General features: G+C 54.7%; 1 protein-coding gene across 1 annotated transcript; it reads right to left on the reverse strand.

Moving 5' to 3' along the window:
* Positions 1 to 864: 864 nt before the first annotated feature.
* On the reverse strand, positions 865 to 13,802 carry NAA40 (N-alpha-acetyltransferase 40, NatD catalytic subunit). The gene is made up of 8 exons (XM_004463003.4): positions 13,569 to 13,802; positions 8,157 to 8,252; positions 7,198 to 7,250; positions 4,935 to 5,030; positions 4,694 to 4,852; positions 4,473 to 4,556; positions 3,749 to 3,826; positions 865 to 3,505 (listed from the first exon to the last, which is right to left on the reverse strand). The coding sequence occupies exons 1-8, from the start codon at positions 13,572 to 13,574 to the stop codon at positions 3,364 to 3,366; spliced, it is 714 nt and encodes a 237-aa protein (XP_004463060.2). The 5' UTR covers positions 13,575 to 13,802; the 3' UTR covers positions 865 to 3,363.
* Positions 13,803 to 16,550: the final 2,748 nt, after the last annotated feature.

Below are 16,550 nucleotides of genomic sequence, written 5' to 3' on the forward strand. Positions count from 1 at the left end.
CCTGCGGTTTGAACTGATGACCTTCAATGAGGTGTCCCCTCCCACTGGGCAGACCCAGTCCCCTTAGAACCAGCTCAGGCTTTGACTGAAATAGGCCGCCCAGCCAGCAACTCTTCCTCCTCACCCTCGCCCAAGGTGTGTTTTCTCGAAACTCCCTTCAGTGAAGGCCTCTGAGCTGCAGGTAGAGGGCAGGCTCGAGGCGCCTCCAGGAGCCCACCCACCTCCAGGAGGCACGGTGCAGCGCACAGGTGCAGCGGCCTGGGACCAACGAAGGCCAGCGCTCGCCCTGGCCACTCAGGAAGGTGGACGAGGGTGCAGGCAGCACCTCCCAAGACCTCGCCTGGCAGCAATGGAGGAAGGGCCCCGGACTATTTCAACTCTGGCCGTTTACCCTGTGGCAAGGGGGCGTGGGAAAATAAATCTTAAAAAAAAAAAGCTAGGGGGACAGAATTCATCACATCTGTTAAGTGCAGTGAAATGCTCTCCTTCCCAGGGGCTGTGATGCCTTTGTGTCTCAAAGATAGGTGAGCAGTACAAGTAGTTCCCTAGGTGTGCCCCACCAGGGGCAGAGGCCAGTACGTGCCGGAACTGTGCCCACGTGGGCAGCTATCAACCCTGCTCCTTTCTTCACATCACGGCCCCCACCTGAAGATGCACAGAGCTGGCCTGTTCCCACCTCTGGCAGCTCGCCCAGGCCCCCTGAGGTTGCCCCAGCCTGAGGCCTCCTCCTCGGGGAGGCCATCCAGCCAGCTGCCTCCCGCGGTCTAGGCGGAACCACAAACAGCCCAAGCGGAGCCTCGCCAGTTGGGGCTGGGCTTCCCCTGCGCCCACAGCACCCTGGCATCAGGAAGCCATTCCAGCAGCTGAACAAAGTGTCTTTTATTTGTGACATACAAACACAACCAATGCAAAAAGAGGTCACTTTCTCCCTTTGATTCCAGTGATTTAAGTTGCTACAGAAAAAAATAATATATATCAAGGGGGAGTTTATCTTCAAAGCTTCCTCTAAAAAACCAGAAAGGGTTAAAAAGAACCATACAGATGTCATATACACATACCCACCAACAAAAATAACCTGAAATAGGGTGGATACAACTAAAAAGATACCTCAAAAAATATTTTAACATGCCCCAAACAAAAAAGCCTGGTACAAAATGCCTGCTATGTTTCTCAAAACCCAGACTTGGGGGAAGGGGAGAAAGCCTGGTGCTGGGGAAGTTGATGGGATCGACAGCAACCTTGGAGAGGGATGTGCCTGCTGGCCTCAAGCAGCGCCTCCCTGACCCTGGCCCTGGCCCGAGCAGCCCTGGGAGCTGGCCCCAGCAGGGCACGGCAGAGCACCCTGCCTACCAGCGGGCTTGGTGCCAGGTATCCAATTACTGGAAACAGAAAACATACACTGAACTCACCTTACATGGGTTTACACTGGGGCTCCTTTTGGTCCCCTTGAGCAGGAGGTATCAAGAGCCATGATCAGTATTTATCAATATTGAGACAATTAATATTCATCACTCTGTGTCCTCAGAGACAAGGATCAGAGAGTAATTTCCTAAACAGGCTTCTTTCTTTCCATGATTCTTGGAAGGAGCTTACCAATCCTCTCCTAGAAATTTAAAATTTCACTTTCTGGTAAAACCCCCGGGAGCCAGCAGAGCAGGGGAAAGGCAGGCTTTCCCCAGTGCTGAGCTGCAAGGCCCTCTCCTGGGGAGTGCCAAGCCCCACTGCTGGTGGAGTCAAGAGCAGCAGGCACTCAGCAGAGGGGCCAGGCTGGCAGGATCGGAGGAGAGGCCAGAACAGCTCTGGGGGGATCCTGCCAGGACAGACCGCCCCTGGAGTCAGGGCAGAAGGCGAGGAAGTAAATGGGCTCTGAGGTCAGAGGGACCGGCAGCCCTTCTACAGGAGCAGCCTTCCAAAGGCTGGAACCTTCAAGTTATTCCCTCGAGCTGCTCGGGGATGCCCAAGCGGGAGTATTGAGTGCTCTTCCTGGGTAAGGACTCATCTTTCCTTCCCTGGCCCAGGACCAAGGCCTAGAGGTCAGGATGAGAACAAGTTCTGGCACGCAGCCTCTGACGAGGAGGCCTCTACCTCTACACCGGGAGGGAAGAGGAAGGTGGCCTCCTCCCTGCTGCCGCCCACTGCCACAGGTGCCACAAACACCAGCAGCTGTCTGGGCCCAGGAGAGGCTTCCTGCTGCAGCCCGGGCTGTGGCGCGGCCAAGACGGGGCTGATAGTGCCTGGCTGAGGCAGTGAGGAGCCAGGCTGGGGAGTGCAGGCAGAGCAGGCCTGCGCTGGCTGGGGCTCTCCGAAGGCGAGGGAGGCGGGAGGAGAGGATGCCCCACCTTCAGAAAGCTGTCAGCACCAAGACAGGAGAGGAATGGCAAGGAACAGAGTGGGAACCAGGGCTCCTTCTGGGGGAAGACAAGGGACTCCCTGACAAACTCCCCCCTTGAGAACGAGAGCAGAGGTATATGGGGTGTGAGTGAGGGTGGGGGAGAAAGTGGCAAAGGATGACGAAGGAGAGGAACAGGTAAGGACCTCTGGCTTTCAAATATGAATGAAAAACTCCAGTCGCTGCTGTGTCATCACCGCAGGACATCAACAGGGTAAGGGAGAATGCGGCCATGTCCAAAAGCCCAGAAAAGTGATTGTCCCCACGGGGGGGGGGCTTAGCTGCTACCTTGTCCCTGGTGCTACAGCCCCTCACTGACAGCAATGGAGCAACAGGGGGAGCCTTCGGCTCAGAGGCGGCTGGTCCCCTGGGGTGAAACTCCTCTTTAACTGCAGATCTATGAAAGCACAGCTAGAAAGAGCTCCCTCACTGCCCCATGTCTTGGCACAAAAGAACTTCCCGCGGTCTCTGCAGAGCACCGCTTCTGTAAGTCTATGTCCAGATCACAGACGGAGTCCCCTCCTCTTTGGGGACCAGAGCCCAGACCTAAGACATCAGACTCATCAAGGCAGGCATAAACACTCCTTTGTCCGTGTGTGTGTGCGTGTGTGTGTGTGTGTGTCAGTCAGAAATCCAGCTGCAGAGAAGTGGGGGAACCTTACGCCCACAGGCCCAAGAGCCATGTGAGGAGGCAGCCACTGTGCGAGACGATGCAGCCCGGCCTCTGCCCACTCCCCCTCAGTGCTCCCTCCTCTCTGCTCACTCCTGGCATTCTGGTCTTCCAGGAGAAGGGAGGGGCAGGGAATCTGTAGCTTGGACCACTGCTCCCCCAGGATTCTGTGCTTTGAGAGTACAGCCCGGCATGAGCAGGGCTGAGGAGGCCACAGCTCCGCGGGCACCTGGCAGGTGGCAGGAGACCAGGAAAAGGACAGGCCTTAGGACAGAGCATTCCAATTGCAAGTGACTCGAGGAGATCAGTGGCAGCAGCCACCGCAGTGCCCGCCCGCATGGGAGTGCTGACTGTCCCCAAACTTGGTCCTCCGGCTCAGGATCTCATAGGAGCAGTCCTCCCCGCAGCAACCAGACATGCTGGGGGAAGAGTCGTCGATTTCAAATCTGCAAGGCAGGTGGGAGAAAAGGAGTGGTTGCAGGTGGCTGGCTGCTCTCCTCCCCGGCCTGAGCACTTTCCCACCAGCCCCACTCACGAGACCTCTAGGAGGAGGGTGAGGTGACCAAGCCAGAGGGCACTGCTATGCATCTCACCCATCCCTGGCTCAGGCTCAGGAGGAATGGGGACGAGGACCAGGAAATGGCACCACCTGCCACCCACAGGGTCCTACACCAGGCCCAGTCCCTTACTGCAGCGCTTCTCTGAAGAACTGGTAGGCTCCATGATTGTGTTTAAATACTGTTAACATAACTTTCTTCATCTGTGTGCTGAGAAGGAAGCAGAGAGGACAGCTTTTAAAAACGAAGCAGAGGGAGAGGATGTGGCTCAAGCGGTTGAGCTCCTGTCTTCCACATGGGAGGTCCCGGGTTCCATTCCCGGTGCCTCCTAAAAAAAAAAAGAAAAGAAAGCAAACAAGCAAAACATATGAAAAAAACCAACTCAGAGAAGCCAATGTGGCTCCGGGGTTGAGCACTGGCTTCCCACATACAAGGTCCTGGGTTCAATCCCTGGCACCTGGTACCTCAAAAGCAAAAACAAACAAAAAAGGGAAAGAGAAGCAGAGTCTGGATCCTCTCCCGCCCCCGCCTGCCACCTCCCATTCGCTCCTGAGAAGCATTCCTGCACCTCTCGGCACCCACGGCGCTCAGGGCTTCCCTTTATCACAGAGCTTCTCGGCGTGCACGGGCATCGGGCGCCCCACCCGACGGCCTTCTGCCAGAGCAGGAATCCTCCTCACTTCCTCTCTGCGCCCCCTCCTTAGGCACAGAGCACAGCACGGATCAGGCACTGAGCCTCATGTACAAAATCTGGAGTCACAGCAAGGCAGGGAAGGCTCCCAGAGGCTCGAGGAAGAGCGGGCCGCACAGGCAGCCCTTTATGAGGACGCGCCGGGGCCTCCCGCCAGGCCCTTACCTGTTGGCCATGAGCTGCAGGATCTGTATGAGGAACTTGCCCAGGCCTTTCCGCCGCACCTTGCTTTCCAACTGCACTTCGTAGCTGGGTGGAGCATCAGAGGTGAGTGTCAAGGGTGGTGCCTGAACAGACCTGCCGCCCTGCCAGCCCCTGGGGTCTGTCTCACAGCTGGAGTGCCTGCAGCATCGCCCACCGCCCCAGCCCCAAGCCACGGTTCCTACCAGTACAGGACTTCATCCCCGCACTCCACATCAAACCGGAAGTGAGAAAAGGCAACAGGGATGGAATTATCTTCCCAAGCAATGAGGTACCAGGCGCGGTCGTCCGTCATTTCCTCCCGTTTTTCTCGGTCCTTCCAGCCCCACTCACTTTGCTCATACCTGGGAAATGTGGCAGAAGTCAGAACGGGAACTCTGGGGGAGGAAAGCCGCGGGGAGACCAAGCCCTTCGGGGCACCCTTACATGGTCTGCATATTGGTTTTGGTGAGGTCGAAGGCCCAGTCCACCGTGGCTGGCTCCAGTCCAGACACTCGCTTACACTCAATGGAGACGTTTAACCTGAAGGAGGGAAAGGAGGCATTCGGAGCCAGGGCAGTCTTTCCTCCCTGAGAGTCGAACCGGGAGGCCTGCCCAAGCCTCTGATGCACAGGATTGTCACCTCGGGCTGAGATTAAGGGCCGTTATCACCTGGCCCTCCGCCCCAACCAGTGGTCCCATTCCCTGCCTCTCCTCAGCTGTCCTTACCAGTCTCAGCCCTTGGTGAAGGTCTTGCCCCTCTCTGCTACCTCTCCTTTCTTTTCCTACCCTCTTGGTCTTTTCTGTACTTTATCAGACACTGGCGCCTCCTTTGTTCCCGCACTTACTCCCTTAGGCACTGTTTCCACTGCTTTACTTTCTGAACTGACTCCACACTGGGTCCAATGAGGCCTTTTTCTTCTTATCTACCAACTGGACCTCTGAAACCTGCTGGATGACCTTGGCCCTTCACCACGACCACGACCTACATACGCCCCTCTGAGGAGCAGCCGACGCTCTCCGCTGACCAAGCAGGGTAGAACGAAGAGTGTCCAACCCAACACTATTATCCTAAACTAACAAATGCTTAAGTGTCAAGGTATTGGTTTCTAAAGGAAACTCCAACAAAACTAAGCCTGTGGCCAGACCAAGAAACCAAGTGCTCTAGGCAGCACCACATCCCCAGTAGGCTCTAGGTCCTTCCAGAGCTCCCATCTCAATATCCCTCCATGACCTCTGATACGGTCCCTCAGAGGATGCTCCCAACACCCCCTCCGCTGATGGGCACACATGGGCTCAGTTTGTAGATTTGCAATTTCCTGCTCCTAACTGGTTTCTAAGTACCTACAGTGGAACCATCAGAACGGGCCAAACACAGCACTGCACGTGTCTTATCTATACATTTTCCAAAGGCCTGTCTGTAGGTCTAACTTCTCCATAATCTGAATTCTTTAACAAGGTGGAAGTGGGACCACAGACACATAAATCATACAAGATTCCGAGCATCAAAGCCGCCCAGAGTTGGCTGGCAATGCCTGCTTCAGAGCCATTTTATATTTCTAGAAGTTATGGGAATGTGGAGTATGGAAATATGAAGAGATATCACAGCAAGGGAAATCTAAACTATGTCAAAGGAATTCCCAGAAGCTGAATGATCAGAGGAATGCTAATATGTCTGATCACAGATAGTGACAATAAACTAATGTGGTACTATGACTTCAGACACACTACGGAAGGCAAATATATATTGTACCGGCTATACTCTTTATTTCCTAATTCATTTATTTCCATTTTGTCTATCTTGTTCATTAGAATACTCATACCAGCTGTTATTTATGGAGTTGAATATGTTCTTTTTTCTCCTTCAAAAAACTTGCAAGTTTGGCATAATCACCCTATCTAATGGTAAGAAAACGAGGCTTGAGGAGGATGAGTGACTTGTCTAAGAACATAAGTAAATTAGTAAGAGGCAGAGCTAGGATTTAAACGCAGGTGTCTCTAAAACCACAACTCTGTTTTTTTCCTGTAAGCCAAAATGTTACACTAGAGAAGTGACTCATCAATAGTGTCTCGGCTAAGACAGATCATGCTTCCTATTTTATAAACCAAAAGACAGGGGAGGTAGTTGTAATCTAGATCCGCTAATAAATTGGATTCGTAATAATAACACATAACTTATAAGATGCTGCAAACACTAAAACTGTACATCTAATCCAGCTAATCCTCCCAAATCTGTAAGGAAAGTACTTAGACCCATCTCTGATTAGGAAATCGAAACACAGAGAGGTCAAGTCGTTTGTTCAGGGTTATAAAACCCTTTCACAATTCCATGCTATTCACAAGGGAAGAGTGCTGGGCTGGGATTGAAAGGGCCCTCAGTTGTTGTGGGGGAAACACCATAGTTCAGAAATCTCGATCAACTGCTCTGAGCCTCAGTTGAGGGTGTCAGAAGAGATGATTTTTCAAGTTTGTTTCAGCTCTAAGTACAGAGAGATTACAAAGTCCTAAATAGTCTGCAATTAAGGGCAATCTGTGCTCATGCACAGATTCCTTTAGCATCTTAACTGGGGGTGTTATATCGAGAGGGTACTAGCCAGTTTTTGCTTCTTCTCAGGAAAGAAGAATGAGATAAGACAGGTCTAAGGACACCTGAAGGTGAATTACTGAAGACACCCGGAGACAAGAGTTAAGAATGCTAAATACGACTCACCCATTTCGGTCATATTTCTTGAACACGGGAAAAGCCTCTAAGGGGTCTCCAAGCTGAGGAAGAAAAGACAGGAGAAGTGGCACAAACATATGCAGCAGCCAGATGGCCCTGCAGAGCCGCAGTGTCTGGAAGGTCGAGGCTGCGCAGACCCACGACAGAGGCTCAATCCCCAGCCCCAGAGGCCCTGCACCAACCCTCCCCTTGGCCTCATTCTGCAATCCCACGGAGGGCAGCTTTGGCAAGGAGGCCCAAGAGTGCTGCATTAGCCTCACTGTGTAGGGAGAGAGGACACTTCCCTGGCATAAACCCTATAGGCAGAACTCCTGCTCCCAGCTCAGCTAACCCAAAGAGGGCCCACTTGACCCATCTGTGCACTTTGAGAAGCAGCTCCCAGCCTAACCTGGTCGGAGCCCTGGCCACATCCCTGAGCCACATCCTGTGTAAATGCCAAGTGTTTAGCAGGCTGTCTAGTGCTCGGATTCACAGCTACTCCTCCCCTGACCAGGGGCCCCTGAGGACCAGGCCGCTGCACCCCCTCAGCCCCTGGCACAGCCTTCAGCACCTCAACAAGGTCTGAAGGAATGAATGAAAAAACTATACATTGCCACTTGCCAGAGGAGGTTTCCTCTCCAAAGAGCAAAATTCTAACAAAAATGCCTCTAGTGGTCAGGAAGGAGACCCACAGAGAGGAAAGCTGAGCGTTCCATTTGAAGCCATGTCCCTGCACACCTGGGCCAATCACTGGCACCTCCTCCCCACTCTAAAGCCAGCAGGCACTCGCTCCCTTGGCGGTGGCAGCAACCGGGAGGCAAGGGAAAGGAGCAAGGAGGAGGCAAGGGAAAGGTGGGTAGTAACACAAGTCGGCCACAGAGTGGCGCAAGAAGAAGTCAAATTAAATGCAAGTTCCAGGAGGCAAGGGACAGAGAAGGGCAAGGGACAGAGAAGGACACGAGAGTCACCCTGTTGGCGGCGTCCACTTTGGCACAGACGGCATCCATGGCTGCTCGCTCCTCCAACCGCTTCTGCTTCTTCTCCTTCGCTCTGCTCGACTTTCTCTGCAACGGAGAAAGGCAAAGTCGGGCTGGAAGGGCTGTGGGCTGTGGCTGACCACACCCGTGACTTGCCCCTTTGAAGAGATTTCCTTTAAGGAACCCAAGGGTGCCTGCATCCACAGGCCTGGCCTCGTGGCAGGAAACTGCCCAGTCTCGCTGCTCCACACGTGGCGGGCTGGGAAAGCCGCCGCTCTTCAAAAGCAGATTCCACCGTTCCCTAGTCACAAGACCTTCCCGGCTTCCTTGTGGGGAAAGCATGGCCCTGCTGGCCTTGCTGGGCCTCGGGCGGCTAGGAGGACACAGGGAGATCGCCTGACTTGCCTGCAGCAGAGCCTGGTGCCCCGGACTCCCTCCCAAGGAGGGAGCAATTAATTTTAGACACATTTCAGGGCAGGTTTCAGGGGGGGAGAAGGCGCCCAGGGAACCTGCTGACAGCTGTCCCTATATCTGTTCAAAGCCTTTTCGGTGTCTTCTGACTTTAGGAGCCAAAGATGGGTCTGGGGCAGCCCACTGGGGGGCCGGGCCTGTTTCTAAGCCCGCGCCAAGGCACTCTGGCTGACAGGCAGGAGCCATCCCCTGGAAGCCCTGCTCAGCAAAGGCCAAGTGGCAGGCGTAAGGTGCACCTAGCGACAAGAGCAGAGGGGAGGACCCGAGAGGCCACTCCAGGACAGTAGGGAAGCTGGCATGTGGCAGCAAGCCCAAGCTGCAGGGCACACAGGCAGCTGGGGAGGGGTAAAGGGAGGCTTTCCTTGCACAGGCAAAAATGGCAACTTCCCCACAGCTGCACCTACATCCCATCCTACATCCCATCCACCCATTTTGAGGCTGACACAGGCTTTTCTCAGGCCTCAATAGACCCTCCTCCCCTCTTGTAAAAAGCTGGGAACACAGGGCAGAGCCCAGGCTCTGGAGCCGGGCAGACCGACTTCAAAGCCCAGTGTTGCTCTTCACTCCCTATGGGCCCTGGGCACACTGTCCTCTGAGTGTCCTTTCCCTCCTCTGATGAGTGGGGTTCTGAAAACCTCCCAGGCCCCCGAGAGGTGGCAACAGTGCATAGCACATGCTCAATAAATGACAGCTGTCCTTCCCACTGCCAGGCCCCGCACATGCTTGAAGAGGGGTCGCCCAACCAGCCTGGGTCCCCAGAAGGTATCCTGAAGGCACTGCTGAGACAGCTCTGCTTTTCACCAAGGGCAGAGCCTGCCCCACCCCCACCTCTCGGCTCCCAGGGCACCATCCCCTCTCAAGCCCAGAGAGAGGTTGTCCTCCTCATAGTTCATCTTTGCCGTGACACTGATTGGACCCAGGAAAGGGCACTCAGAGAGATGAACAGTCTGGAGTTGAAAAATCAGCTGCTGGGAAAGTTTCTTGAGATAAATTCTGCCTCTGTTTTCCAAAGAATGAGATTGTTTAAATCCTGTTTCAAGCAACGGGGAAGCAAAAGAGTTCAGATGCCATGAACTAACAGGATTGCTCCTCTAAGTCTAAACTCCAGCAACCCCAGCTAGTCACTCCCTTCAGGCTGAGTGCTGCGCTGGGAGCCAGGCCAGATGCCCCGGCTTGCCTCCCTAAAGCAGGAAGAGGAGGGGAAGGCGAGGGGAGGGGAAGGGCAGTGTTCTCCAGGGAGTAAGTAGCAGAAGGGAGACGCAGCCCCGCGGGTCATACTGCAGAGCCACTGCCTGTCCCACCAGCCACGCCGCCGCACACTGCTAGAGCCTACACCTACAGTGTAACAAACTTGCACGCAGCCATCAAGTAACCTCGTGAGCAGAGACCGCCTCTCGCCCGCCGAGGTAAGGTTCAGCAGCTCACTTCTCACTGCCCATCTGGCCTGGTAACAGCTGACTTGCCAAGACAGTGCTACCCCAGGGCCCCGCCTGTCACACTGAGGTAGACTTAAGGAAGCCGAGACCTCAGGATGGAAGACTCCAGGGCTACACAATGAGGCAGAAGGAGCATCAGCTTCAGGTTCAGTTGGACTGGGCCTCTGCAACCCCCTGCCACCCGCTGCATGACTTCTGAAAGCAACACAATCTCTAGGAAGTGGGTGCGAATGCTGGGCTCCCAGAACAGCTGCCAGTGTGGGTCAGAAGCCAGCAACCTCCACAGTACATGCAAGCTCCCTCCATTCTGCATACTGGTTCTCTCTCAACCTGATGCAGAGCTGAAGGACCAAGGCACTGGAAGGAAACCGTGACTCCCACTGGCACTTGGTTCGCTTCTAAGCACATGATGTAAGTAATTTCTGAGCACGGCAGCAGGAGGGCCGGCCCTGGGCCTCCTGATTCATGGGCTTATCTGTGGCAAGCCAGGCAATCCCCAGAGGGAGGCTGGGGGCTTCCACAGCCTAAGACTGCAGCCCCCGACAGGGCCCTGAAGTGCTCCGTGGCCTACACACAGGCCTCTGCCTCACAGAAGGGCAGTCTCCTAAACTAGGAAAGCAGCACAGTGAAGAGAAAAGCTCATCATGATCAAGGGTCTTTCCCAAGGAAGCTTGAGAGGAGGATTTTGAGCTGAGGCTTGGATTTGATTCTGAGCTTTCTACTCCATAGCTGTGTGACGTTACGTAACCTATTTCATCTTTTGGGCAAGTTACCCAATTTCTCAGAACCTCAGTTTCTCCATCTGTAAAATGGGGCTAGCAATGGCCACACCTCAGTTTTCAAGGATAAAATGATAGAATGGACTGGATATTAAAAAAGTTCTTTATAGGCCTGTCTTAACGAGTACCCTCTAGGGTCAGACACTCTGCCAGGGCTTGAACATAGATGATCTATTTTAATCCTTACAACACAGCAAGGGGTGCCCTCCCACTTCTGTGATGAGAAAACCAAGGCACAGAGAGGTTAAGTAACGTCCAGGGTCACAGCGCCGGTGAGGGGGGTTCTGGGCTTCACTGTCATGTTCCCGCAGAGTTTTTCTACCACCCTCTTCCTTCAGCCCCACAGACTGCACCCCCTGAGGCAGAGGCATAGCTGCTTTATTCACCAGCATATTCCCTGGGCTCCGCAAATGAGGTCCTCCATTCCTAACTGTGGAACAAATCATCCAAGATCCAAATCCACATCAGAACCCTGAAGTTCAGGCACTTTCTACGACATCACAGTAACATTTATAGGGCACTCCTTGCAAAAAAGAGGTAAAGTTTTTTTGAATGCAGGTATAAAACTCCTATTCCTGCCAAGACTACTATCTCCACGTGCAGTGCTCTGACTGCTAGGGGTCACACAGAAAATGAAAAAAGAAAACAAAAAACAAAAACACCAGCTGGGGGCCAGAGGCACCTCTGAGATTGTCAGGGCCAATGCCTCCATCCCACACAGCATCTAGGACTTGAGAAGACCTTGTTTTGGGTGAAGGAAGACAGGCACCTAGATTCTAATTCCTAACAGGCAACACATGTGTGGCAGCAAGGGCAAAAGAACTCTGCAAAGAATGGTGCTCAGTGGCCGCCACTGTCCCCTCAGCCTGAGATCAGGATGTCAAAAGAAGCAGGGCCCACGACCACCAGGTCGCCACTAGTAACAATGGCCTTCCTGACACTGAGGTGGGACATCCACCACCTCCACTGATGAGGAATGAGTAAGGAGAGGGTTCCAGCTCTGTTTCAGGGAGGAAAACTCAAGTCTCCCTGTTGTTGCCATGAGTTTTAGGCCAGAAGAGCTTTATAAGGGGCCCCTCTGAGAAGCACAGGTGAAAAGTGTGAAGGTAAATAGACTGGTCCCCTAAAGGAAGCCGGGAAAGCTGAATCTCTGGAACCTGTCATTTCAAATGAACCCATAAGGACAAGTTGATCCAGAACGTCATGTTATGCTTCCTGTTTTCTGCTCAGTCTGGAGTGACTTATGCTGGGTAGATACTTACGAAGCAATACCGGAGACACAGGTTTCATTTAGACTCAACAAGAGCTAAGGTCAGGGACCTTTCACCAAAATCTAAGTACACAGGCCTAAGGGCTCTAGACTTGAGATTTCTACAGATGAAGCACATGACATCCAAAATTCCTTGTTGAAACACGATGAATGTTTGTGTTTTGACATGCATTAGACAACTATTTTTGTCTAAGGATTGATTTGTTCCCTCAATAAATATTTAGGTGAGAAAAAAAAATCTAGGTTAATAACATTAGGGACAAACCCAATGAGTTAAAAATAACATGGATCTATTTTAGAGAACCAAAGTGAAGGCTGAGAATTACAGGCAAAAATAACAGTCTCTACTTAGGAGGCACCTGCTGGCTATTTACATCCCTTATCTCATTAAATCGGCAAGACAACCCTATAGGGGAGGTATCTTTATCCCCATTAGACAGATGAGGACATTTAAATTCAGAAAGGCCATGCAAAGATATAGGGGTGGAACCAAGGCATCTCTGGCTCTCCAAAGTCAGAGCTCCCTGAACGTGGTGGGACATTCCATGTAAATACTCATATAGAGAGGGGAGAGGCAGTTACATTTTTAGGAGAGTGACTGATAAGTGCCTGATTGAATTTGCAGAAACATGTAACTTCTGCCTGACCCTATTATCAACACACGCTGGAGAAGACACCGCCAGGTTCTCATGCACAGAGAAAGGGTCAATAACCATCCCCACCCCCTCTCTTCCCTCTGCACTTTCCCCACAGCACCCTCTGCAAAACCACCTGCAGTCTCAGGGCTACTAACAACCCAAGTAACACTTCACCACGTCTAGGAGGCTGTGAAAGCAGGCCTCCGCTGGAAGGGAAGAGAATACTTTAGAGGGAACCCGTGGGGAGGTTTCCAAAGAGCATAGGGGAACCGGCTTCCCTGGGGGCCCGAGTAGTGGGAAGTGCAGCAGACTGGGAGTCGGGAGACGCAAACTCGGGTCTGGCTCCCCAGTAACTCCCTGCGTGACCTTGGCCGGGCGCCTGCTTCTCTCTGGGCCTCAGTTCCTTCCAGCCAGGGTTGGCCTAGGATACGGGAAACCGCGAAGCCGGTGACAGCCAGGTGATGGGTGACCCCAGGGTTCGGGGGAAATGAGCTCAGAGAGCGCGGGAGGGGGGGAGGGGAGGCCGAGAAGACAGGTCAGTGAGGAAGGGCCGGCGGGACGCGAGGGGTGGGGGGCACCCGAGGAGGTGGGGCCCCGGAGAAGGGGGGCTCCCCAGGGCATTTCCGGGCTAGGACAAGCGTGGGGACCCTTAGAATGGGGGAGTCGGGTCATGTGGGGACTGGGGGTCACGTGAGGCCGAAGGGGGTCAGGGTCACGTGAGGGGGGTTCAAGGAACAATGGGAGCGAAGGGGGTTAGGGGAGCAAGGAGCGCTCCTGGACCTCCCGTCTCCTCTCCCGGCCTCACTCACCCCCATGGCGGCGGCGGCGGCCTTCAGCTCCTCCTCTACACACTTGCCGGCAGGGAGGCGGCAACGGCGGCGGCGACCCGAGAGCGGCAGCAGGCCTCGCAGCGCGCATGCGCCTCGCGGGCTCCCCTGCGCGCCCTCGCGGGCCCCGCGCCGGCGCAGAACCCGGGGGCGCGACGAGCGAGGGGAAGGCGCGCAGGTGGAAAGCCCGGGAGGCGGGCGCGAGGGTCTCGGCCTCGACCAGCGGGGAGGCGCGGAGGCGCGTCGCGTTGAGGATGACGTAGCCAGCCCGGGCCCGCCCGCCCCGAGCCAGGCTGCGTCTGTAGCCATGGCAACAGCCGCGCCGCCCGCGCGCCCCTGTTCGCAGAAGCGCGCGGCTCGGCTGCCGGGTGGGTGGCGGCGCCGCCCCTGCTCTCCGCGTCTCTCCGCACCGGGAGCTGCCGGCGGAGCAGCCACCTGCACCGAGGGCCAGTGTGATCGGCACGGTCCTTTCGGGCACCGGGGAGGTCTTTGGAAACCTTCCCACCTCCTAGATCTTGAACCCTTGAAATTCCTTTTCTGGTCGGAATCCTGTTATTCATTCATCCGTCTTCTACCCATTCATTCACCCTCCATTCATTCGCTGTCTTACTAAACATTTACTAACACCTACCCCGTGCTGGGCCCAGGGAGGTGCAAGATGCTATCGCCGTCCAAAACGCCACTGTTTAGAAGAGGAGGCAGGCGCGTGACAACTGTTTAATAGAGGGTGGATGGAGCTATTAAAATGAGACCCCGGGCGTGGTCATTTCAGTCTTCGCCAGCAGACCAGAGTGTGACCCCGCAAGACCAGCTGTCAGAGTCACCTGGGGAGCGCGTCCAGTGTGCAGACTCCCCCGAAATCTCCAGGGGGTGGAACCAGAGTCTCCCTAGTGAGGTCCTACATAGGAAAACCAGAGAACTGCTGTCCAAGACTCAAGCTTCAGGGACTTGCTCAGAGCAGTGCGTGGTCCCCAACAGGCCATCAACATTTGTTGAGTCCCTGGCTTGTGTGAGGCACTGTTCCAGGCAGCAGGCCACACCCAAAACAGAAAACACTGCCCTCCTAGAACTTGAATTCTAGAAGGGGGAGGCAGGTAATTAAATAACTAACTGCAATTGGTACTGCTTTAGATGATACCGGGCAATGGAAGGAAATGGTGTGGGGAAGGGGGTGGGGAGAGGTCGGAGCTTTATCTAGGGTGCTCAGAAGGTGAACCTGAGAAGGTGACATTTGAGCTAAGACCAGAAGGAGGAAAGGAAGCAGAGTGAGTCCTGTGGCTATCTGGGGGAGGGGCATTCCAGGCTGGGGGAAAGAGTAAGTGCAAAGTCCCTAAGAGGAATCACGCCTGGAATGTTAGAGGAGCTATAAGAAGTACAGGGTGGCCTGGGCAGGGAGGGCAGCAGGAGAAGAGAAACAGGTGAATGAGGTAAGCGGGGGAGGGAGGGATCATTTCGGTTTTTGAAAGGCTTCAGTTGAGTCATCAGTGGGGAGTCTGGGTGGAAGAGCGTTGTGACTGATTTATGTCTTATTAGGGCCACTGGGCTGCTGGGTTGAGAAAAGAGTGTAGGGACTGGGTCAAAGGGAGAAGGCAGCCAGTGCAGAGGCCACGGCTAGGATGGCTAGAATGAAAGCACTATTCCCCAGTGAAGAGTGGTGGAGGTGGGAGAAGGGGTGCCTTCTGGATACACGTTGAAGGGCGAATCAGCGGGATTTGCTGATGGCTTGGATGGGGTGGGGAAAAGGGACAAGTGCAGATGCCTTCAAGGTTCCTAGCTTGAGCTCCTCCCTGGGACAATGGAGTAACTTGCTCTGATGAAGCTGGATAGGAGCAGATCAGGAATTCCACTTTGGCCATGGGTTTGAGCTGGCTTTTAGCCATTCATGTGGAGATGTGAAGTAGGAAGAGTTTGAGGTTCAGGGGAGAGGTCCAGGCTAGAGCGACAAATCTCAGTGCAGAGAGCCTATCAGTGGATGAGGTCACGGCGGGGAGGCAGGTGGACTAGAATGTCCTGCTTGGCTGCCTGAAAATCTGGTCGCCAGCACTTGGGGGACAGAAGAGGGAGCTAAGGAAGGGAGACGGAAGGCCAAGGTACGAAGAGCGGGCATCTGAGCTTCTTGCCCTTTAAGGAGAAGGAGGCTAGAAAACACAGCGGAGGGAACAGCATTTGCAGGGGCAGGGAAGGGAGGGAGGCTCACCCCGGGACTTCCCAGCACAGCCTCCCCACCCTATTTTGACTTCTCTGGTCTCTTTACCTTCGTTGAACTTTATGAACAGATGACTGCCACCATGATCCCCTGGGACCCCAACCCTCTGCCTCTCCCAAGTCTTGGGTTGCTCCTCCCCCGGACTACTGGAATTTGCTGGAGACCAGGCAAGGCCTGGGAAGGGAGCCCAGTAGTCCCTTGGAGAGGTGACATCATCCAGGGCACCGAGAGGCCCGAGGAGGCCCGATTCCCTCTCCCTGCCCCCCCAGCAGCCCTTCTCCCCGGGGGCTGCCCCCCCACTGCGGGCTCCCTCCCCTGCTCCCGGCCTTCTGTGTGCTGTGGGGCGGCGATGGACAGAGCCAGCCTGGGAGTGAGGTGTGCCCGGGTGTAAGCCCCTCTCTGCGATTTTCTGGCTCTGTGACGCTAGGCAAGGCATCGAACCTCTCAGACTCCGTCTCCTTGTTCATGAAGTGAGAACACCAATAACCGTCATCCTCGTTTTCATCGTGCAAGTGGCTGGGAGCCCTGAGCGGGATGGGCTGGCTGTACAGCACTTGGCCCGGACCTCCCCCACCTTTCCAAGGGACATCCCCACCCCACCCCCGCCCCTAGACTGGGCCCCACTGCGCCTCTGCTGCCCCCCATTCCCTCCCCCCCCCAAACACCTGGCCGTCCACTGCACCTCATGAGCTGCTCCCTCCGACCTGGGGCCTCCCAGCGTCCACGGTGCCCCTTCTCCACGCTCCTCTCTGACCTCC

This window comes from Dasypus novemcinctus, chromosome 10 (assembly GCF_030445035.2).
Source record: "Dasypus novemcinctus isolate mDasNov1 chromosome 10, mDasNov1.1.hap2, whole genome shotgun sequence".
NCBI classification, from domain to species: domain Eukaryota; kingdom Metazoa; phylum Chordata; class Mammalia; order Cingulata; family Dasypodidae; genus Dasypus; species Dasypus novemcinctus.

What these genes read in the sequence shown, in the direction of transcription:
- NAA40 (XM_004463003.4), bottom strand. An exon ending in AAAACCAATATGCAGACCAT is followed by an intron (nt 4,853 to 4,934) that starts GTAAGGGTGCCC and finishes CACATTTCCCAG; the next exon opens with GTATGAGCAAAGTGAGTGGG. An exon ending in TTCTTCAGAGAAGCGCTGCA is followed by an intron (nt 3,506 to 3,748) that starts GTAAGGGACTGG and finishes CCTGCCTTGCAG; the next exon opens with ATTTGAAATCGACGACTCTT.